The 24,019-nt window shown below is 57.2% G+C and overlaps 1 protein-coding gene across 16 annotated transcripts in view; it reads right to left on the reverse strand.

Moving 5' to 3' along the window:
- Window positions 1-24,019, reverse strand: part of LOC104152004 (ciliary neurotrophic factor receptor subunit alpha) — a 238,422-nt gene that overhangs the window by 58,248 nt on the left and 156,155 nt on the right. For all 16 annotated transcript variants that reach the window (XM_068928278.1, XM_068928274.1, XM_068928283.1 and 13 more), the window contains one exon: window positions 10,091-10,321. In XM_068928278.1, the coding sequence (XP_068784379.1) occupies window positions 10,091-10,321 (231 nt within the window). The remainder of the gene's footprint in view (window positions 1-10,090; window positions 10,322-24,019) is intronic.

The following is a 24,019-nucleotide window of genomic DNA, read 5'->3' on the forward strand; positions in this document are numbered from 1 at the left end:
GAGAATTGCCTCCGCGCAAGCGCCGGAGAACAGCAGCTGCGCGCAGGGCCCCGGCGGGCTCCCTCCTGCAGGGGAGGCCTGGCCGGCGCAAACACCACCCACGTGCTCGACACCGCTCCAAGGCCGGCCAGCGCTTGCCCCCGGGACCCCTCTCGCCACCCTCCGCCCGAGAGCTGGAGGCCACCCGTCACGGGGCAAGAACGGGCCGTTTGCAGGGCTGCTGGAGAAGGCGTTTTGCAAAGCATCCCCTCCGAACACGATCGCTGGCTCCGCTCGCTTCCCGCCGGGCTGCTCAGCCCAGCTGCCCTGCGAGGAGCGCTAAATCCGGGTGGACGGAGCTGGTGGCATCGCATCGCTGGCTGGGTCCCCGCCGACGGACAGAGCCCGTGCGCAAAGTGCGGGCTCATGCTTCGCCAGGAGGGAAGGGGAACCGCTGCCGGCCGCTGCGCCAGGAGCAGAGGCGAAGTAATTCCACGTCGGCCGGCCACCCTCGGCCGAGGCCGGCTCGCTCGGCCGGGCAGCAGGAGGAGGAGGGGTGCAGGGGTCAAACGCAGACGGCGCCTGTTTGGTGAGACGCACCGGGCGCTGGCGCCGAGCACGAGGCAGAACTGTGCCCACGGCAGCCTGCAGCTCTCCGTGCAGGGACCCTCTCTCTGCAGAGCCACCACCTCTTTGCAGCGCAACCACAGGCACGTACGCACCCGGTACCTGTGGTCGTTCAAGTGCAACAGCGTCTTTTCTGCCGTCACCTTGCGCTCCCTGGAAGACGGAGACCGGCGGGCTCTGCCTCCCGCCCTGGCGCCCGCCAGCCCGCGCTGCCTGGTGCTGGAGCGGCAGCGCGGGGCCACCCCGCCTCGCGCGCGTGCGGCTGGGGGACCGCACGGGCGAACACGTGCGGGTGCTGCGGCACGCCTGCAGCGACGCACACGGATGTCCGGGCACCTCGCCACGTCCTGGGGCACCGACACGAGCGCAAAGACACCTGTGCGGCTGGATGCTCGAGCCTACGGCCAACACCACCTTTCTGCTTTCTTCCCTGGCATAAGGCGCTGCCTAAATGGACAAGCTCGAAAACGCAACCAAGAAAGAAGAACGGGGACTAAACCGCCGCGGCGGCTTGCAGACAGATCTGCTGCAAAGGCTGCAAGGGCACGGAGAACAGCGGCGAGAGCGCCGCGGTTTTACCACCACCTGCTCGCCTTCTCAGAGATCGAAAGAGGGGCGAGACGGAGACCTCCTAACCGTGGCGGGGGCTGCGCCACTACATTCAGCTGCGCGCAGCCCGGTTCAGCCCGGGTGCCAGGCAGCGGAGTTGCTCAACACACACCCTCCGGCGCGTCAAACCCCAGGCTGGCCCTCCTGCAGGAGACAGCAGGACGTGCGCTGAGTTGGGGCGTGCTCAGAGAAGCGCTGCGTAACGCTACGGGATGTAGCAAGTTAAAATACGCTGGGGCCAGGAGCGCTGAGCCAAAGCAGCCCGACACGAGCTGGAAGTCCAGCTGCACCGAGCAAAGACAAAAAGTGCCAAGGCTTCTGCTGCAGCTCCTCGCTTTCCTTGGCGCCGACCTCTTTGGGTGGCACAGCTGAGCGACCGCCTGGTCTCCAGAGACCGACGGCCGCGTTCATCTCCTCTTCCGGCACGTCCGGGCTCAGCTGCGCAGGAAATCCAACAGCCCCCGGGGACCGGCCCGAAGCCGCAGGCCTCCGGCAGGTCTGACCCCCCCTGCACCTCTCGCCGGGTGCGAACCGCAGCGCCGGGAGCGACACGCGCTCCGTGTGCGTGCCCCTCCGAGCGGACCCGCCTGCAGGCTCCAGCTCCTCTGGTCCCCCCGCCGCGAGCAGGACGTACTTTCCCCGAGGTGCTCAGCACGGCGGGTTCGCACGGTCCGCTCATTTTTGGCCAAGGGGCCTCATCTCCTCCCTCCCCGCGCAGCGCTGGACCAGGCTGCGTCTGGTACCTGGCGAGCCCGCGGGGAAGGGACAAACGGGACGCCGTTAGCCACATCCCGCGCTCGGCAAGCCGCACCGAGCTCCCTTCGGTGCAGAGAAGACCTTCCTGGAGAGAGCGAGCTAGCAGCCGTTGCCCTAGGGACAGTATCATAAACCATTTTAATAAGGGATTTTGCTCTCCATCCCTTCCCCCCCCCCCAGCATCCCAACTCAAGCAAACACGGTCTTGTTTAGTTGGCAGCAAACAACAAGGACCCCCAGGGAGCAGGGGAGGGGGAGAAAAGGGACATCTGTTTAGAGCATTTCTACTGCCTGGCTCTCCCAGGCTATTTCTATCTCTTCTTGTCAAAATTTATCAACTGCGTAATTGTTTAAACAGCATTAAAGCGCTTGGAGCAAGAGCAACTGGAAATTGTCCTGCAGTTGCCTCTGGTACCGATGCTGACAGCTCGGGAGGGGACGGGGGAGAGGAGGGATCCGTCGGGCATGGGAACCCGCTGACTCCGCTTCCGCAGGGGGACACACTACCCCGTCTTGCTAGCAGGAGAAAAACCATCTCGCTTCAGTCCCCGTGCCCTTCCCGGCTTTCCAGCCCCACGGTCCTCCTCCCTCTCCTCCGCTCCCCGCACGGACTTGCTGTTAGCGCACATTTCGTCTCCTAAACGATTTACAGCGGGCGCGCGGGCTCGCGACGCCGTAGCTAACGACAATGTCTTTCGCGCTGAAACACGCTGAATTCTGCTCGGCTCCGACCCCGGCCCCGGTGCGAGCGGCTCGCGGCCGGGACCCTGGCGGTACCCGCCGGCTAGGCGAGGGCTGCAGAAGCACCGGGGAAAGAGGAGGGTCCGTGAGCGCCTGGGCCACGCAGCGCGCCTTCGTGCCAGCGCCCCGGGAGCAGCCCAGGACGCGGCGCTGGGCGACGGCTGGCGGATGCCCTCGCTGCCCGGCTCTCCGCAGGCACTGGCGCGTGGGGCCGGCAACGGGCAGGACTTGGGTTTTTTTTTTTTTCTTTCTTTCTTCCTTCCTTTTTTTTTTTTTTTACACAAAAGACCCTGCCACGGCCATCCTGCTCGTGCCCGCGGGCGGAAAGGGAAAAACAGCATCGGCAAGCGGGGCGGCAGCCGCGCTCCCGTCCTTCCCTTCCCAGCGCCGCCAGAAAGCGGGGACCCACCGCCGGCAGGCGCCAGGAGGCTCGTGCCAAATATTTTGGTGAGGGATGCTTAGGAAAGGCTGAGACAAAACCCTTCCCGGCGCGGAGGCCGGCGTCCCCGAGCGGCGGCGGCGGCGGCAGGCTCTCTGCCCCGGCTGGCCGCGGACTGCCGCCAGCGCGGCGGGGGAGCAGGGGCTGGGGGAAGCTGTTTAGACTGCGCTCAGGCTTCGTTAACAACCAGGCTGTTTTTGTCACGTTAAGGAGGATAAACAAGCCTGCCGAGTGCTGAGGTCCAGCGGGGACAGGGGGACGGGGGCGCGCCGTCCCGCACGCAGCCCGCCGTGCTTGGTGCCCGTGCAAGGACGGGGCGGGCTGCTGAGCCGGCCAGCGGCCGCCGCATCCCCAAACCCCTTTTCCTCTTCTCCGCCCGTGCCGTAGCTGTGGGCACGGGGCGGCTTGGCTCTGCCTTCAAGCCCTGTCCCACGAGCCGGAGCCCCCGTGCGGGGAGGGGAAGCGCGAGCGTTGGGCAGAGCTGGCTGAGAACCTTCAAACTCGTTTCACGTGTCGGTCCAAAGCCCAGCGTTTCCAGGCAAGAAGGGGCACTCTTGGGTGCCAGCACAAGAGGCGCGCAGGGGAAAGCTGGGTGCTAGGAGGGAGCAGCAGGTTGGGTGCCCGCAGTGGGCAGCAGAGGCCGGGCAACGAGGGCAACGAAGCACGCGAATCGTGCTCCCCGGAGCAGCGGCAGCCTCTCCGTCCCTCGGTGCCCTCGTGCCCTTCCCCAGGCCGCGGGCTGCAGCGGGCTGCAGCGCGAGGGCAAGCCCCTCCGGGCGCCACGCTCCCTTGCCGCCGGACCCGAGAGATGCCGCGTGCCGCGGGGCTCGCGCCGAGCCCCCGCTGCCGGCACGCTCGCCATGAGCCCCCAGCTCCCGGCGGAAGCAGGGAGAGCGGCGAAGGGGGGGCTGCCGGCATGGGCGAGGGGATGTTTGTATTGTTTGTGACGCTGGCTGCCCCAGATTATCGTGTTTTACGCAGCGAGCCAAAGAAGCATCACTCTGCTATGCTGCAGCTGGGCAGCGTGCCGAGCCCTGCAAGGGGAAGGGAGGCAGGAAGGCGGCGGGCGCCTGCGTGGGTGCGTGGGTGCATGGGTACGCGGGAGCATGGGTGCGTGGGTGCACGGGAGCATGGGTGCGTGGGTGCATGGGTGCACGGGTGTGCGGGTGCAGGGGTGCGTGGGTACATGGGTGTGCGGGTGCAGGGGTGCGTGGGTACATGGGTGTGCGGGTGCAGGGGTGTGTGGGTGTGTGGGTGCGCGCAGGCAGGGGCACTGCTCCGTGCAGCCGCTCCCGCCGGGAGCCGGCAGCGTGCATCCTGCGGGACAGGGCGGAAAGGTCGCCGGCTGCCTTCAAACATGTTTGTTTTTCTACTCCAGCTCCTAATTCGATTAGAACTAATTGCATCTGGGAGCGTGGTTGGGGTTTTTTCGGTGGGGTTTTTCTTTCCTTCTGTCTTTTTTTTTTTTTTTTGCCTTCTCCTTAAAAAGCTGGGATTTTCAATTTGCATATCGTTACCCAGCACGCTTTTCCAGCTCCCAGCAGGGCCGAGACCCAAAATCGGGGCAGCAAAGTCCGCGCGTCGAGTTTTTCCTAGCCCCAAACAAACAGCTAGGGAGGAAAAGGCAGAGCGCGGCCAGCCTGTGCGCCCCGTGAACCAAAGCGGGATTGAGGTTAATGAGGCACCGTCCTAATCCAATCAACCCGATTTGCAATACCCCCTTCCCCGCGGCTTTCCGGGGAGCTGGGGGTGGGGGGGTCACGCTCGTCCCTTTCTGCCACCTCCCGGGGAGGCCACGGGGCTGCCACGATGCTCCGGGGCCGGGACCGCCCGCGGTCATCCCACCGGCCCAGCCGCCAGGGCCGCGGCAGGAGCATCCGCCACGTTCAGGTGGTGCCAGATCCCCCAGGGTTGGACCGTGAGCGACCACGTGCTTAAATTTGCACCGTCCCTTTGTTTGGGCCATCCCTTTGTTTGCACCGTCCCGGCCTGGTTTTGATCCTGGCTAACTTAGTCCTGCCCCCAACATCGCTTGGGCACGGTCTTGGGGTCGGCGTTGGCCGGGAGGCCGGAGGGATGCAGCCGCCCCGCGCTGCTCCCTGCCTGTTGGCCCCGGTGCCAGGGAACGGTCCCGGCCGTGTTTAACTTACTGGTCTAGAAATAGCCTCGGTTTACACAGCTTTGCAAAGGGATTGGCTAAATTCACGGAGGGAAAAAAATCCATCAGAGGGCTTTTGCAAAACAGGCCCCGCGCCACGAACCGCCGGACGAGAGCGTAGCGGGCAGGAAAATATCCGCACGCCCTTATCCCGCGCCTCCTTCAGCATCCGCCGGGGCCGGGCGCTGCTCCGACCCGGTGCACGTGCCTCGCCGCCCCACAGGCGTCCCCCAGCCTGCCGTCCCCCGTCCCGGTGTCGGGCTGGGGAGCCGGGGCTGCGCGTCGGGAGCGGGGTGGGGGGGTTGTTACCTTCCTCCGTGTTTCTCCTTTTCCGGATGGGCGCAAAAAGGAGCCAAGCGAGCAAAAAGAGACGTAAGCAGCGGTGCAAGCCCCCCGTGGCAGCTGGAGCCCAGCTGGGAGGAAAGGGACTTCCAAGGCCGCCGAGAGGGAGGCTCTGGTTATTTATCAGCGGCCGCTGTTTGATCGCTTGCTAACCAGGCTAGGGGCCACACGCTCGGGCTCTGCGGGCCTCCCCGCTCACATGTGCTTGCTGCTGCTTCGCCCCTTCCCGCCTCCCCAAACTCTGCTTTGGCTTTGTTTGATTTTCTGCTAATTTGCTTGTTTTTCCATGCCGTTCTCCGTCAAACCGCATGTTTTTCCCCCAGGGCGGGAGGCGGCGGGGGGAGGCCGGCGCCGAGCCCCGGGCGGCGGGGTGCAAGGCGGCCGGGGCAAGCACGGGGACCAGCGGCTTGGGGAGAGGCGGGCGGACGGCAGCGGGAGGACGGACACCCGCCCCGGCTGGCTGCCTCCCTCCTTGCTTTGCGCGCGAGGCCCTCCCGGCTCCCACGTGCGCTCTCCGGCTTCTGGCAGCCTTTCCGCCGCGCCGTTTCCACTCCTCTCTGGCCCATTAGCAGTATTTTTATAACATTCGGTAATGCACGGAGCCGCGTGCCAAACCTCCAGAGCGCGTTATTTCCCAACGCCTTTGCTGGGTCCGGCCCCCCCCGGGCCCTCGCGTTTCCCGACGCGTGAGCGCTGAGCCTGCGCTCAGGGCGCTCGCTCCCAGGAGGCGGCGATACGGGAGCCTAAACCGATTTTCCTCCCGCGGGCCGGCTACGCCAAACTCTCCGAAGGTCAGCAACGCTCTCGTTTCCACCCGCCCTCCATCCCCGGCCGCATGACCCCGTTTCCCTCCCCTGCCAACGTTGCCCTCCGGCTCCCGCAGCGCTCCTCCCTGCTGCGTGCTCAGCCCCCTCTTTCTCCCACATTGCTTATAGAGGCACCCGAGCCTCGCAGCCTCCCTTTTGCTAAGGCTGAACAAGCCGGCGAGCCCTGAGAGCCTGCACCGCTGCAGGCAACGCAGGGGCCAAAGACTCGGGCGACTGAGCCCCATTTCGAGTGAGCCGAAGGGCCGCCCGCGCTGCCCCACGGACGCTGCGCTGGGAGCCAGGACACGCGGCCCACGCGGAGGAGCGTCGCTCCGGCTGCTGAGTCCCACCTGGAGGTCCAGCTAAGCTACTGGTGTCCTCCCCGTCCCTTTAACCGCCCTGACCAGAGGCCCTAGCGTGCTTTTTGCCTCTTGCCCCGCTGCGTTTCATCCCAGCCCTTCCAGGATGAAATTCCCACCCTGGGAACCGCAGGGTCACCTTCCAGCCACCGGCACGTCTCCTCCTTCTGGGCCAGAGCCATCGCGGAAAGCGCTGCTGAGCCTGGTCCGAAGGCTGATGTCTAAGCTCTCCCCCTCCCTCCCACCAGCCAGCCAGCTCCCCTTTCAGCACAATTTGATCCCCCTTTAGCCATTTCCTAAGCCATGTTCCAATTCTCATACTAATCCACATTTTCTCTGGTTTAACTCATAATTTCCCATGTGGCATCATAACAAATACTTCACTGAAGTCAAGACAGATTACATCTACTGCATTTCTGGGCCTAGGAAATCAGTTCCCTTATCAAAGAAAGCTATCAGGTTAATCTGGTGTGATATATCTCTGGCAAGTCCCAGTTATATTTTCTCCTATTTTCCATTTGTCTCCACGTCTTTAATTGTTCTTTCTTCCAAGCGTGCTCCGCGGCCCCGCTGGGCTGTTGGGTCAGACTGTTTCATTGGGTTTTTTACTCTTTCTAAGTGCAGGAGATACGCTGGCTATCCCCATGTCACTGGGTACTGCCAATGACCTGTCAGTCACTAATGAACCTTGCTAATGAACAGGGGATTTCCACACCCCGACCCAGCAGTAGTCTGGGGATGACGTAGCCCCCAGGACTTCGACACACCGTATTCTTTGACTTTGCATCCACTGCAGAGGACCAGTCTTCAGGTTTTATCCTCCTTCCATATCGCAATTCAGAACGGACAGTGTTCATTTAGTCTTGGGGCTCTGCCGAGATTACCTTTAATCTCCCCTTAAACCTTGCTGCATAGCCAGCTCAGCTCTTCTCTTCTTGTTTTCTCTTTATTTATATAGCTAAAACCCCTTTTAATTTCCTCTGTAAGGTCTAGCTCAGCTTGACTTCTGGCAGTGCTCCCTTTATCCCTGCACTCTCTGACCCCCAAGATGTAGCTTTCTTTGCTAATTGACACCTTTTCCCATTCCTCGCCGGCTCTCGGCTCGCTCCTAATATCCTTCTTGCGACAGCGGCTCGTCCGGGCGCTGGCCTCCTTCCCTACCGTTCCTCCCCACCTCGCTTGGGGCGCACGTTCCAGGTACCGTCTGCGTCTTTTATTTAACAAGATCCCCAGCACTTCTCTTCACACTCAAGCCCCAGCACTTCGGTCCAGCTGATTTCATTAACTTAGTCTTACGGTTTCTCAGTTTGCCCCTGTGAGACTGGAAAACGCAGCTACAGGCCTGTTTTTGTCTAGCATCCCGTTCAATTTAAATGCAAGGAGTCCAAGATCCTCCCAGCCCCGGGTGCTCCTGTGCAAGCTCTCGCTGCTCCCCAATGCCCAGTCTAACGCTGCACCTCGGTCTGGCTTGGCAGGGAAATGCTGCGATAGATGGACCTTAATGGTGCCCCCGAATATCAAGACCTGAGGCTATTTCTCTCCCAGGTATTGGCAAGTTGACAGCATCCTCTTTCTGAATCCCCTTTCCTTGCTTTGGTGGCCAGGAGAAAACTCACAGCTCTCTCCCCACGAAAACCAGCCACCGTGGGCCTGTGAGCAGCTGGTCACCATCCCCTCTGGGAAAAAGGGTCCATCGGAGCCCGCTGCCAGCCCCGCTCCTCCGTCACGGCACCGCACGCCTCCAGGGTAATCAATCACGCACCGGAGAGACGGGAGGGGGGAGGCAGGCAGGGGCTGTGGAGCTGGGAAAAGAAACCTCATGGAGAACATTACATTAAAATCCAGGCAATTAAATTAATTACCACTAAAAGCGCCTCACCTGATTAGTTCCTTGCATACTTAATTGCATTAACCACACCGGGCATTCACTTATTTATTTATCACTCACTCCTCCTGGGCTCATGGCCCCTGCAGCGTCCGAGCATGCCCTGAGCTCGGGTGGAGGGGGCTACAAGCAGCCAGCAAACGGGAACACGCTGTAATAGGAAACAGCAGGATTTCGGCTCTAACGCTGAGCAATCCCCCCGGGTCCCCAAGCGGATTGACAGGGATTACTATTAGCGAGGTGCTTAGCAGATGTAAGAGCCATTGCAAAGTCACGGCAGTGCCACAGCTGCACAGGAGATGGTTGGAGGCTGCAGCCCCCCTTCCCCTGGCTTCCTCCCTGTCGGGGCTGCAGCCTGCCTCTCAGCGTGCTTCCCGGCTTCTTCCAGCGGTGGCCGGCGGCACCCTTTCCCCTCGGCCCCAGCGCTGCCTTCCCTCCCCACCGAGGCTTTGACGCCGGGCGGCATCCCTGAGCCTTGGATTTCTTCCTTTCGACCTACAGGTGTGCAGAGCCCTTCTCGTCCCAGCTGCAGGGCTTAGGCGGGCTCTGGGAGGACTTCTAGCCCTCCCCCTGGACCATGGGGCTGTGATAGAAATGCCATGCTGGCACTGGTGTTCCGTGAGCTGGTGGAGGGGAGACAAAGTGCAGAGAAAAGATCTACCGTGTACCCCAAATCTGGGCCAGCACAGCCTAGATGACACACGCCTGAGGGGTTCCTGGCTGCTACCTCGCAGCATCCTCCAAAACAGTCGCTGTCTCATAGACAGAAACGTTGTCTGGTGCTTCCAGACACCCACAGCTATCAGTTACAGACATTGCACTGCAAAATACATGGTTGCTATCAGTTATACAAACACAGCATCCTACGAAATACACAGTTGCTATCAGCTATTGGCATTGTGTGAAATGTAGCACCACTCTTATCTTCCCTGCCGAAATCTGTGAATCAGCACATCTCTCACTTAAAACATGCAGAATCTGGTGAAATAGCAGCTCTCGTCCAACACACGTACCCAGAGCGTCCCGCAAAACACAGAGCAACTTCCACCACGTTTCGGCTGTTCCCCTGACACAACTGTGCTGCAGCAAGCAAACATAGCCAGAACTCTTCCTCCTCGGCTGCAGTCCTCCTTTTATGACATCCCTTCCCAAAATGTTCCTGGGCTACCATTTAATCTACCAGCTTTGATGCAAAGTTTGGGGCACGAGGTGCTGATTCCAGCATCAAGCTGCTGGGATTAATATGGCATGGGGAGCTCATACTGGGGAGTGGAGCAGGCTACCGTACGGCTACCAAGGACGGTATAGGGCCTGCGACGGGTCGGTACGGGAGCAGAGAGCAGGGCTCTGTCCCACAGTCCCCTCCATGTCACACGCCTGGGTACTCACTTCCCACCCTCAGGTAGGTCTGGTATTTGAGGTGCCAGGAGGAGCCTTCGTAGCAGGAGTACTGGCCGCTCTGTGTGAGGTCGACGTTCCTCAGGACCAGGTACGACCCGTTCAGGTGGGACTCGTCGATGTCGGTGCCGTTGGCCGTCCAGGTCACAGCTGCATCCCAGTCCATGGACCCACACTTCATGGTCACGTCTGCGCCTACCCGCTCGTACTGGATGTGGCTGTCTGTGGAGGCAGAAGAGGAGAAAACCAGGTGAGTTCAGAGCCCTGTGGGCAGAGCAAAGACCCCATGGCTACCGTGCAGGAAGGCTCTTAATATGGCTTGTACAGCAAATGAGGGAAGGACTGGGGCATGGACTGATGCCATGCTGGTGGCTAGAAAAGCCCAATTTCCCCTCCTGGCTTCGACAATGCTTTGCTCTGCCATTAGATCGGAGTGGACCAGCCCTCAAGGACCAGTGGACCAGGACTCATAGAGCACATCTGTCTTGTAGGATGCTTTCCTCTAACTTTTGCCTTGGAGGAGACATGTAAGGAGACAGCACGGCCAGATGTTCACACCAGCAAGCCATTGCTGCTCCCGCATCCTCATGGCTTGCTGGCGGATGCAAACCCAAAGGCCAAATACACACCTCAGAAACTAACTCCCAATCCACCTTTCCCACATTCCTTTGCATTGCCAGCAAGGAAACAATGAACAAAGGACTTTCTCCACCAGGAACGTCTCCTTCACCCTTCAGCCCTGGGGCACACACAAACCTCGGGGCAGCAGGAAACCGTAACAGGAAAAGGGACGGCAAAAAGAGAACGCCGTGAGGAAGAGCCCCTGCTCCGTGCAGCCCGTGCCGCAGCCCGGCGCGGGGAGCGCGCTTCCCCTGCCAGCACATCTCACAGGGACTGCCCCGTGGCAGAGCAGGGGCGGTATCCGACTACTCCCTACCGGTTCCACGCAGCAGCTCAGGGAGCTCCTGAGGGCTTTCGCCACACTAGTGACTCTGCGGGTGCCAGGCGTGCTTGTGCTCAGCCTCCCCAGCGCTGTACGCACAGAGAAAGGGGGGGCGGTTGCAACAGCACGGGACAGTCTGGACAAACCCACTACGTTAAAATGAGGTGCGGGGTGTGATCCCCTACATCCCCAGCAAAAATCTCCTCTCAGCCCACATGTGCTGCGGTCCGGCATGCTGCTTTCCTGGCCCCGTGTTGCTAGCTGGAGTGGTGGGAGGCAGCTCACGTGCCCGAGACAGCTATAGCTCAGCCATGGCCAGGCAGAGCTGACAAGCAAAGAGGTGACAGAGCCCCAGGACTTGTCACAAGCAAACCTGAGTTATTTACTAGAGGAGGCAGGAAGCAGGCAGCTGCCCTTGCAATTCTCTCCCTAGGAAATCAGGTGGGAGGACAGCAACCTAGCCGCGTTGCGCTTTGGAAAGGGGCGGCTGCTCATTGCGTGCTATGCTGTTTATCTCCCTGCCCGACTTTTCTTCTTGCTCTACAATAACATGATGCCTTGCTGAGCCATTTGATTTAGCATCGTGCAAGTGGGGCAATACAGCTCATTGGGCACCAGCTGCCTAATTGAATTTTTTCAGGTTTCCGGACGGGAGCTCGCGCTGGCATTCATTAATGATCCCTAGCAATTGAATCTTTCCCACGTTGCCACACCGGCCGTGCTGGGCTGTGTGTGGCAAGGGTGGGACCGTACATGTGTGTGACACGGGGCGAAGCAGGACACAGGGATCGGCAGGGGGTGAGCCGCAGCAGCGTGCCGTCTGGCGCAGGGAGGCGGGCACACGCGCGTGTTTACAGATGTTTGTGTTTTTACGCGTGTGCAGTCGGGACAGGGCTGCTAATTGAATAGGGGCAGCATGTGTCGGTCACACATGAAGGCGTTGGAGGAGAGAATAGGGCTGGGATGGATATGCATGTGTGTGCGAGTGGGCACAGCAGGCTGCTGCTGCAGCAGGCGCAGGGCAGGAGTGTGCAACAGCGACAGTGTGTTCAAGTCTTCGAGGGAGGCGGTGTGCACAGACAAGGGCTGCTCAGTTCTTAAAATACACCTGGGTTGCCAAAATGCTTTTGACAAGGTCCCTCGCTAAAAGCTCCCCAAGGAAATCAAGCAGCCATGAAATACGAGGAACGTCCTTGTGAGGATCTATAGCAGGGAAAGGTCAGGAAACCAAAGGTAAGAATAAACGGTCAGTCTGCATGGTGGAAGACGTCACCGGTGAAGTTCAACAGAGATCAGAGGTGGAGCCTGTGCTGCCAAGCATGTTCATGACTGATGGAGAAAATGGGGTTAGCTAGTCAGAGGTGACAGCATGCTGCTGATGCCATTAGGGCAGTAAAATTAAAGCTGGGTGCAAAAGCATTGCACACGGACATCACGGTACAGACCGGCTCTGTGTCAACAAATGGATGCACTCGGGGAAAAACAAGCCTTGCTTTCCCTACGCAGGCACAGACTCCAAATTACCTGCAGCCTCCATGGAAACCTATCTTGGAGTTATTGCACACACGTCCCTGAAAACCTCAGCTCGGTGGCAAACAAAAACACAAACCTAACATTAGGAATTATGAAGAAAGGAATAGAGAACAGAATGGAAAACATTGTACTCTCAAAGCTGCACACAAATCTGTCCCTGTGCCAGCAAGAATACAGTTCTGCTGAAAATGGAGCTGAGAAAGGAAACGTGGTGGATCAAAGGTTGGAAGTAGCCCCTGTGTAAGGAATGACTTAACAGACTCAAGCTCTTCATCCTGAAAAAGAGAAAACCGAGTGGAGATGTGATAGAGATCTAAGCAACGATGAATGACATGGGGAGGATGAATAGGGAATGACGGCTTGCTCTTTCTCCTAATACAATAATTAAGGGGTAGCAAATGAAATTATCAGGCAGCAGGTTTAAAACAAGCAGAAGGAAGTATTTTTTCACACAATGTGTAATTAAATTACAGGAACCCATGTCCATCAGTTGCTGCGGACGTCAAAAGTTTTGGGGAAAAAAGCGATTACATGAATGCAGAGCGGAAGACTCCACCAAGGGCTGTAAAACACGGAACTGCCCCAGTGAACCTGGGAAGGCTGCAGGCGGCCGAAGGCAGGGAGGGACGGGAGAGGCACCACCCCGTGCTCGTCTTGCTCTCTTTTCTCTTTCTCTTTGGGTCCTGCTGGGAGGTGGGACCAAGGGCTAACTGGGCCCTTGGGCTGGCACGATACAACCACTGTTATGTCCTGCATGAAACCCCATAGTCCGAGTCGACCTGTGAAGGAGAGAGTCCCAAGGTCGCGGTTACATCAGGATGGCCAGGCTAGGAGCCCAGATGGGGCTGACCCTGGAAAAAGCCCTGGCAGGCCTGATGCCTCCTACAGACCCCTTCAAAGCAGTCATAACCAGATTGGACTGGTGAACATTTCCAGCCCAGCGGGCCACGCTCTGTGCCACATCAGGTCGCCTATTCCTGACTGGGAAATAGCATCTTTGGGGATGCTCTCCCTGCTGGGAATGGGATGCTGAGAACAGAGGGTGGATCATGGCTGTAGCTCAGGCCACACAGCTGGTGAGATGTCTCCGGAGTGTCTCAGACACTGGCCAAGGATGGGAACCTCTGAGAGACCGTGCTGATCAGAAAACTGTATTTCAGCTAGTCTTAAAAGAGCTTACATCCTATAGTGACAGGCATAAAGAAGGAAGAACATCCAAACTGAGGAGTCCATATACAAAGCTGGAGAGGGCCTAGATACACAGACAGATAGGCAGAAGTGTGGAAGAAGATGGATGGGTGGATGAGGAATAAACAAATGTGTATGCCTGTAGACAGATGGACAGCTGGTTGGCACAGATGGGATGGAGAAAAGTGTATGAAGATGCAAGGATGGATATCTACGCAAGTGGACGGATGGGTGGATGGATGAGTGCATATGGGGACTGGAGAAATGTGTGTGAGGATGGAGGGATAAGTGTCTAAGCAGATGGCTGGCCGGCTGTGTACGTGGATGGATGGATAGGTGGATGGATGGATGGATGGATGGATAGATGGCTGTGTGGATGGGTGGCTGGTTGTGCATGTCAGTGGATGGCTGGATGGTTTGCTGTTCAAATGGCTGTGGAGATGGATGGATGGACAGATGGATAGGCAGATGGGAAGATAGATAGAGACAGCAGATCCAAAGGATGAGTCCCAGCAACTTATTCAAGTTCTCCTCTAATCACTTCTACAGCATCAAGTAAAAACATTTTCTCTTCCCCTTTCCTCGGCACACAAAAAGTAGCTGCCTCCCCTTTCCTTATTCCCAGAGACTTGCTGGGCAGAGCAGGAGGAGACGTTGTGTCACCTGCCAGCCTTGCAGGGAGAAAGACTCTTTGCAGTGATGGACCAGAGACCTGCGTGCTCTGCCTGGCCCCTCCCTGGGCAGTGTCCGGTCCCTGGAGAATGTTTGGGGGCAGGGGAAAGGCTCAGAGGTGCCCAACTCTGCTTCTCAGGGCTGAGGCTGAGAGCTTGACTGCAGCTGGTGACTGCAGGAATGAGCTGGGGAAGGGGGAAAAGGCACCTTGAATTACTTCCTACTTGTCCCTAAATACAGTGCAAACACACTGGCATTCATCCAGGAGGGCTGGGGGAGCCATTCCTGGAAGACAGGTCCTTGAAAGCAATGCTCTTTTCCAAGGCAATGATTTAAGGCCCCTGACAAAGGAGAAACCCAAAGCACAGCTTTGGAGCAGCCGTTTCTCTCTGCCGGGTCTGCTCAGGCTCGTAAAGGGGCCAGGCCAGGTCTCTGCATCCTTCCAGTCCCGTGCCGGGTGCTGGAGTCGCATCCAGATGTACTGCCACACGAATGCACAGCAGCCCCCTTGGCAGGAGCGTCCCCGCGGGCTGGCAAAGGGGCATGCCGCACTCCTCCAGCAGTCACCCCCTTTGCCACGGGAAGGGGTATCACCAGGCCAGCTTCCCTCAGCACACTGGAGCAGCCTGCATGCATCAAGCGCAGGTCTGCCAACTCTATGATTGCCAGCTCTGCTTTGGGCTGGGGATGAGGAAGGGATGCCAGAGCCTTTACCAGGACCTTCCATTTCTCTGCAGACTGGGTACTGTGTGGGCTGGACTGCACTCTGGCCCACCTGGAGACACATGGTTCCCTCAAGTAGGGTGGGCAGGTAAGTTTGTTCCCCCTCTCTGGCACTGCTCGACACTGCTGCCATGTGGGACTGATGGTGCCTGTGCTGCAGAGCCCACCATACTGAATGGGCATCGAGCCATGGCGTGTGGCAAGACAAAGGCCAACGGCCTTTGCAAGACAAGGCCAAAGGCTGCAGCTCAGGAGGTTCAAGTTGGACATTAAGGAAAACAACTTCTCCAGGAAGTTGGTGCAGCCCTGGGACTGGTAGCCAGAGAGTTGGGCGATCTCCATCCCTGGTGATTGTCAAAGATCTGTTAGACAAAGTCACAGCCGATTTGATCTACTTTTCTGTAGTGGGAGGTTGGACTAGAGACCTCCAAAGATCCCTTCCCACTCCTGTGATCATCTGCTCAATGAGATCCTTAGAGATGGTGCCCTGCCCTTACAGCTCCCCTGCTTTTCCAGTGCATGATGGTCTTTGAGTCGGGTCACAGCATGAAGGTGAAGCGCATGATGAAGAGGTTGCAATGCTGCGCCTCAACCAGCAACATGCTTCTGAGCATCCAACCCCACCACACACCACATCCTCTGTGGCAACGCAGCACCCCCGCCAGGCACAGCACAGTTGATGACATAAAATCTTAAAGCTGGAGAGGAGCCATGCTGGTACATATTGAGTTGCAGAAATTACAGCTTTACCCTCATCTGAGGAAAGAGGGGGAGCTGACGGTGGGACAGCCCCATGCAGCTCCCAGCTGGCCAGCGTGGGGCCGCTCGGCGAAAGGGGTAAAAGGAGCTGTAATGGGACAGTGGCATTGCAACAGCAAGCCATGAGTTTCTTTGCTCCACTCCTAAAGAAGTCGAGTGACAGCCTGATAACATGATCTGTATGACAGCAAAGCAGCGGAGACCAGAGAGAAAGTGAGATCAATGCTGGGGCAGTCAGTGGCCTTTTCAGAGACACTGAGAAGATGAGATGAGATGGTTGGGACGTGGGGCCTGTGGGAATGCATTCAACACTTCCCAGATTCACCCTGCTAATCTGGAGCTCCTCAACTGAATCCATCCTCATTTTTTCTTCTTAATGATTCTAGACCTACTTGGAGACTGCAAGGATGTCACATGGAAAGCCTGCAAATGGGCTGCCCTAGCACATAAAGCCAGGGAAAGGAGCCTGCCCACACCAGCAAAACTCTCTCTCAGGACACAGTGCAGGCATCATGGAGGCATGGCATGCCTGATGTGCTCGGTAGTGAATTCCAGGAAGAGATAAGTGTCACAAGGCCTCTTCGAGGTAAGCTCATTTCCCAGGCATGAAGCAGCATGCCAGGTCCTGCAAAGCAGTTCTTGGTTTTGCATTGCAGTGGGACAGGGGTGTTGAGCAGAGCTCCTCCAAGCAGGATCTGTCAGGATTAACCCCACCAGCTGCACCAAGCACAGTCACCTCTCTCCCATCCTCACTATCTGATATCAGACACTACAGAGCAGCTGGTGTAGCACTGCTCAGCCAAATGCCCAGGCTCCAGGCCCAGCTGTAGGGTATCATCACCCAGGTGTGGGCTTTTTGAGCTCAGCCCAACAGACAGGAAGGCTGGCCTATTGCATGAGAGGTGCAAACACATGCATGGCCACAACAACGTGCAGAAGCTTCACTTCAGCAGCCAGTAAAGACAACAACGCAGCAGCTAGAAGGATGAGGAGTTCAGCACAAACACATAAACCCGAGCGTGATCCTACTCCGCCAGCCCAGAGCAGACCTTGCTCTCCCGCAGGCAGGTGCCACTGCTGCAGGTGAGCATGAATGATGGAAACCACAGCACCAGCATCTCTGCTCACCTCTTTGCCTCTGCACCAGCTGAGGCACCCAGCCCTCTGCACTCAGCCGTGTCCCATGGCACAGCCCTCCTCGGGACCCACGCAGCCCCCCGTGCGGCCCCAAGGTCTGCCCAAGGGGCTCCTCTGAGCAGCGAGCGGAGGAAGCCAGAGAGGCCGGTCGGCATTCCTCGCACGGGCCCCCGCCGCAGTTTACAACTGTTCTCTGCAGGGCCCGCGCACCTCTGCCCAAATACACCTGGGGTTTACGGCCAGCAGGGAACATGGGCAAGGGGAAGGCACTGAAACATGTTTTGGGGATGGAGACAAGCACTCTGCAGCGGTGCCAGCAGCACCAACTGCACTATTCTCCTCTGTGGGGTGCACAGCCCCTGGCTCTGCCCCTCTTTTACAGGTGGGGAAACTGAGGCACCGAGAAAGGATATATTGCCCCTTTTCTCCCCTGTCTCCTGTCTCATCCAACAGGATGTGGAACAGTTCTGTAGCGGGATGGAGAAGCGCATTGATGCCGTCTGACATAGGGGCCTGTATATTACCCTTGTTAGCCTACGTACCTCCCTCCTGGAGCTAAACGACTAGCCCCAAGTAATAATCTCAGTCGCTAATTAGATCTCTGTGCATGCATTCATAAATAACACATTTAATATTTACACAGTGCCAGGGGTATGGCGTGAGCTTTCCAAGCAGATGAACCGGCGAGGTCTCCAGCCCCGCAACTTCCCGTTCTAAATGAGATCAATAACAAAAAAAGAGCAAGGAGCCCTGAAGGATGGGGAGGGAGAGGGGAAAAGAGCCCGGCCAACGCCAGGAGGGAAAGACAGCTCTCGGGAGAGAGGAGGAGATCCCCACCTCAGCCAGCTGACGTTGCAAGAGCTGCAAGATCCGCTGCTCGGGTCTGTCACCAGGCTGCCGCGTCCTCGCAGCTATTCCTTGCTCAGTTGTGTCGGTGCCCACGGAGACACCCTGGCCATCTCCCCTCACTCCTCCTGCTTTCCATCTGCATGTTCACGGTCCCAGGATCTTCCCTTCTTGAGATGAATCATCCTTCAGCATTGAAGAGAGTTTCCTGACGCTGGCTTCCCAAAGAACACCTTGTTCGTGACTTCATCGCATCTATTCCCTCCTGCATTGCTTGGTCTCTGCATAGTGTCCGTTGCCAGCAGAAGGAATTTCGTGCTAAAGGAGGCAGTTCTTCCACAAGTGATTTAAAATTAAATATATCTTTGCAAGGAAACAAGCGTAATTAAGTGTCGTCGATGTAGCCAAAGATATGGACTGCTCCAAGTTAATTTTGTCCATTAATGAAGAACTGCAGCAAGCGAAGGCTGCGTTTGTTTGCTCTACTTTGGTAAATCCTTGGAGTCAGCAGCTTTGCTCTCTTGACAAGAAAAAATAATTAGCAAGAAATTTTAATCAAGGAATAACAGATGGGTGCTACAGGACTTGTACCTAATCACTCCACGACAGCCTGGAAGCAGATCTCGGTTTACTTCAGCAGAGCTGTGGAGGATGCACTTTCTCTCTCCGACATGGTAGGGCACGTGCTCAGAGGCTCACGGCAGGCTCAAGGCAGCCGAGCCTCTTCTCTCAACCTGCACGTGGCTATGAAGTGCTCTCTGAAGAGGCACAGCAAAGCCACGCTGACCGCCGAGGAAGCTCTCTTCAGGCTTTCCAGCTAGTACAAACTCACAGCACCTCTCCGCAGCCCAAGGGCAACACTGAACGCACCTCCGGCTGCAGCTGCAGGAGACTGCATGCCCATGAAACCTGGCTGGGGACGTCCCTGGGGCAAGTGGAGTAAAAGCGAGGAGAGCCCCTGGTGGCAGACAGCGAAGGGGCGAACTCATGACTTCCCCTCTCAGCTGCTGGTACAGAGCCGGGGCTGAGCTGGGAAACCCTTGCCTGCTTCTGCTTGCGAAACGCCTCTCTACCGTGAACCTCTCGTGCTTTATTTGGGCGTCAGGGGTTAGATGACACTGCTGCTTCTCCAGGCGGTGCAGGCAGGTATCGTGGAGGAGAGCATGGCAAGAGCCCTGCGTTTTGGTGGCACCTTGGTCCGCTGCCCCAGGCCACGTCGACTCTGCGTCAGCGTGGCTGCCTGCATTTATCCCTCCGCTGAGCTCGGAGGCCGAGTGACTGAGGCTGGGCCGGTGTCCTCCTTCCGCGCGGGGCCCCGCTACTCCTCGTGCAAGGGTGGGTGGACGTTGGGGTCAGCCTGTCTCCAGGGGCAACGGTGCTGGGATGCAAAGGGAGGGTCTGTACGTCCTGGGGGTGTCTGCCTGGAGCATCCTTTCAGCTGCTCTTCCTGCAGGGCTCGTCTCTCGGCCTTCCCTGATCTGATTTAACAGATACTGGGATGCATCTGTGCCCTACAGTGTATTTTAGCAGTGGAGGAAGCAAAGCCATGTCAAAGACGTAGCAGTGGCAGGCGCCTCCGTGAGCCTTTTAGCTGCTTGGCTGGAAGACACTGACGCTTCTTCCATGAAACTTAAAGCAATATCTCTTGGGATTTTTCTGGAGATGAAGGGACGCTTTCGCAATCAGATAGACCATTGTCACAAATGATAGGCCACTCCACACACTCCCTCCTCTTCCCAATAGCTCTTATATAACTCTTGGGCTTAATAGCTGCTCTCAGCACCTCGGTCTGGCAGAGGGGAAAAGAGACACTGAGGGGAAGGCTGAGCACGGAGCCTTCCTCATGAATATGGACGAAGGCTCCCTGGCGCATCCCGGTGACGGTTCTGCTCTGCAAAGGGAATGGGCGATGAGTCCTTGGGCACTGCCAGCCGCAAGTCTTCCCGTGCTTGCATCCACAGCGCCGACCTCTGCTCTGCCAGCAGGAGCTGAGTGAGGCGCAGAGGAAAGAGCAGCCCCCGACCACCCCTGCGTGTGCTCTCTGCTGCCGCACGGCTTCCCTCCCAGAGCTGCAGTCTTCGTCCTAAAAAGCAGCCGCAGTGAGGTGTGACGCTGGCTCACCGGCGTGCTCTTCCAGGGACCTAGCTCCCCGGTGGCGCGGTTGGGATGGCGGCACTTGTGCACCTCCTGCATGGGTACTTCTGAGGCTGTGCAGTGACAGGGCATCAAGTACCTGCCTGGGGAGAAAATCCAGTGCTAAACCCAGTGCTAAACAGCCAAACAGAGCCCCACTGCTGGAACCAGAAGCAACTCCAGCTCACTGCAAAATCAAAGGCCAAGTCCTTATCACAACGCTGGCTCAGCCCCAAGGGATGTGGTAGGCTTCCTCTGCCTTTCAGTCTCCAGACTGATGCTGAGCCCTGGCCAGGAGACCTGTTAACAGGATGCGGGACGTCGGCTTAACAGACAAGTAACTTAAGTGGCATTTTCTGCTTTATCAGGCCTCAGATTGGCCTGCGCTGCTGTAAAGAAGCGTGCAGCCCCTGACACCAACTCGTCCCTTGCTGCTGGGAGCAGGTGACAAACCCAGGACCTGTAACCAAGTCCATCCTGCCTCAGTAACAGCACAGTTGTCCTCTTGTGAAAAGCAGTCTGTTGGAAGCCCTCTGGTCTCTCCAGCCACGCACACACAGGAGGTCCCAGAGAAGATGCCCTTTCCCGTGGCTCCCGGGTTAGGACTGAGCTTGGCCAGAGGCCGGCAGGGAGTGCGGCAAGGGACGAGCAGGGGGAGCTGCAGAGCAGGACTGACAGCACAAGTGGAGTGCCTAACACCGGTACACCCATCTGCGGTGGTTGCAGACCTCTAGCGCCAATCGTCTTTATTCAGGACCAGGAGGAAATGCACCTCTGCTGCTATTCCCTCCTCTCCGGCACACCCACGCTCAGCTGGAGCAGGGACTGGGAAGCCTGGATGCTGCTGGGCTGGTGACCTTGGCTTGTCCTCCTTGCAGACTTTGTCCTTTCATCTCAGGATGTGACCTGAGCTCATGTGTTGATCTGTAACACCTCAGAAAGACCTTCCCTGAAATTTCCTAGCTGCTTGATCCTAAAAAAAAGCCCCATGCCCTGGAGCTCCAAGCGCTCTCCTCTCTGAGCTACAACACCATTTTCATCCTCATGCAAGGGGGAAGGACAGATTGGGCCTTGCAAAGCTGCATCTCTTGAGTTGACACATCCTGTGGAAGAGCAGCCGGCCGACGAAACAGCAACCCCTCTAATCCCGCCTGTCCTGCGATGGCCCCAGCATGCAGGGCGGTACGACGCAGGGAGGGGAAGGTATCGGAGGACCAGAGGCAGCTGAAGGGAGCTAAGGTGAACCAGCGCACAGCGGAAAAATCCCACCAATATCCTCCACGCTGGGCTCACTCGAGCCTTCGCCCTTCCCTGCCAGGCGACCGGAGTTAGCACCTCAGGTGAATTAAAGGTTTGTTTTTTGGTTCTGCTTTTTCTTGCAGGCAGGACAAATAACTCTGGCCGCAAAAGAGTGCTTAGATCAGGATTTTTGACGTAGTTTAAGGGGAAATCAATAAGATTTGGAATTAGGTGCCCAAATCACAGCCATAAACACAAGCAAAACCCGCTGCGGTTCAGCAGCTGTGTGAAAAGGCACCTGTATTTCCAAGATCTTCGGGGAAAGGGGGCAGAGCTCCCGCCGCTCGGCCGGATAGAGACATCGGGGCGCCCTGCGTCCCTGCAACCGCAACCTGCCATTTAAGCCTCGTGCACAACATACATTTCCCCATCGCTGCTCGCAGATGCCCACGCGCATGCCCTGAAATAACAGCCTTCCTCCGAGCACACGCACCGGGGGCGACGGCGATGCGTTCACATAACAACGTGGCTCCCAATTCGCCCCTCTCCGGGCTGCAGACTACCATCAGGCATTGTGCAATATTTTTTATTAGCACAGAATTATGGAAGTCAGAGGCGTAAAAGACCTGTTGGGTCCTACTCAGTCCATCCTGCTTCTGCCAAGACAGTATTGGTCCCTGCAGCGTATTTACTATTTCTCCGGTCTAATTTTACATACTGTACAATCTGTGCCGTGCCAAGTTACGATCCCTATGTGAGAAGCAGAGCTCTCAATTTCCAGACTCTTGGGTGTGTAAAATCACAACCGTGATGTTAAATTAACTTTTTTTTTTTTTTTTTTTGCATTTAATCATTTAATAGCTCTAAAATTCAGCCCCTCAGGCTCTCTCTGTCTGTCTGCTGGCTTGGGTTTTGCATGCTGTAGGCCAGTGGCTTGTCACTTACTGATGTAACGCTCGCACCCCTGGGTGGATCATCAGCAGCTGGGCTTGAACCCGGCACTGCTGGAACTTAACACGTGAACTTCTGCAGCCAGAGCTGGAAAAACTCCTCCATTTTCTAAAACTACAGGTGTAGGAGGCTCACGTGCCTCCTTACGCCCTAGCCCCGGTGAGGAGGAGACACCAGGCACAGCTTGCACACGGGGCCAGGACTTGCAAAGAACCTCCTAGGTTAGATTTAGAAGTGAAGGGGGATGAGATTTCCAGTGCTGAGACGTGGCTGTCTAGCTGGGGGGGAAAAGGCAGCTCTGAAGGGCAGCACAGCGCCTCAATGACTCTTGCACCCCAGCAAGGGCTCTAGCTGTCCCTCCTGCTTGCCACCTCGCCGTCAGTACAACCCTGCCAGCACATCCAACTTCAGCGGCCCATGCCAGCAATCAGTGATGCAGGCAGTGAAATGGGAACCGTCATTAAAAGCACATATTTCCACTGACGTCCCATGCCTGGGAACTCCCAAGAGAAGCACCAATATTTTCTCTTCCATCCATACTCAGGGGAAATACAGCTTAGACACCAGGACTGGACTCTTCCCAACAGAGCAACTTCTTTCCCTGTCCCAGTATCACAACTTTTCTTTGTGCCCTTGACTGTGGCATAACACAGGAGTTGAGATGCTGCATGCATCAGGTGCGCATGGTGGGAAGAATAGATGTTGCTAAAATGCGAGTGTTTTCCCAAGTCATTTTTTTGGCTCAGTCACCATCCCTCACTTCTCTGAGTAACGTTTGCACTCAGTAGCCTAGTGACAATTTCAAAGCAATATTAATAAATGAGGCAACAATCTACTCTGCCCAACAGGGGATGTATTAACAACTAAGCCACTGCCTCAGGATTTGCCTCGGTAGTAACAATATATTACATTTGCATTCCATGCCTTTCACTCCAAAGAATCCTCAAGCAAAGCCAAGCCTGGAAGCGATCGCCAGCGAGCACTGACCCACGGCGCCGCTGTGGGGCCGCAGCCTGACACTCGCACCGAGCGTCTGCTGGGGGCAACCGCCTCCAGGATGAAAGACAGCGACGTGTCAGGCCCACGGCACACGGGAAGGGTGCTACTCCCACCAGAGGTGTCAAGTCCTTGATTATAGTTAAAGGAGCCTTGTAGATCAGGACAGGACCCCAGATTTTGAAACCTCCTCCGAGATGTGTAAGTAGAGCTGTGCAGGCTTCTGATGGTCTAGATACGTTGCAGAAATTCAGGCTGTTTATGCTTTCCGGAGACCACCAGACAACCTAATCTGATTTGCCATTGTATTACCAAACATTGTGTCTGCACAGGTTAAAACCAAAAATCGTGACCCCAGTCTGGACTGCAGGATGTCTAAGCACAGCAACATCATTGCAATGGCTTGTTCTCTTCTCCTCGTTCATGCCTCATTCTGGTTCAGCTTCCTGGGCCCACCAGCCGTCCCCGTACCCACCAAATGGCTGGAGCTGCAGGTTTCCACGATGCTCCAGCTGCCCGTGTTGTTTTGGGGTGTCTTTCCTAATACATCACCTGCCCCTCCCCAGCTCAGTGTGTTCAAACCCCAGCAGCATCGCATTAGAGGGACTGGATGTCCCCGGACCCCGCTGCCGTGGCAAGTCCTTTCCCAACCCATCCCAACACGGACATCTCGCGCAGGTAAAGTCTTTTGACTTTCCTGTGCACAAATGGTCTTTTACTTCACGTTACTGAAACCCTTGTTTCCAGGAAAGGGGAACTTCTCCTCCTGTCCGGGACTGCAGAGCTCTTACATCCGGAGA

This window comes from Struthio camelus, chromosome Z (genome assembly GCF_040807025.1).
Source record: "Struthio camelus isolate bStrCam1 chromosome Z, bStrCam1.hap1, whole genome shotgun sequence".
Taxonomy (NCBI): Eukaryota; Metazoa; Chordata; class Aves; order Struthioniformes; family Struthionidae; genus Struthio; species Struthio camelus.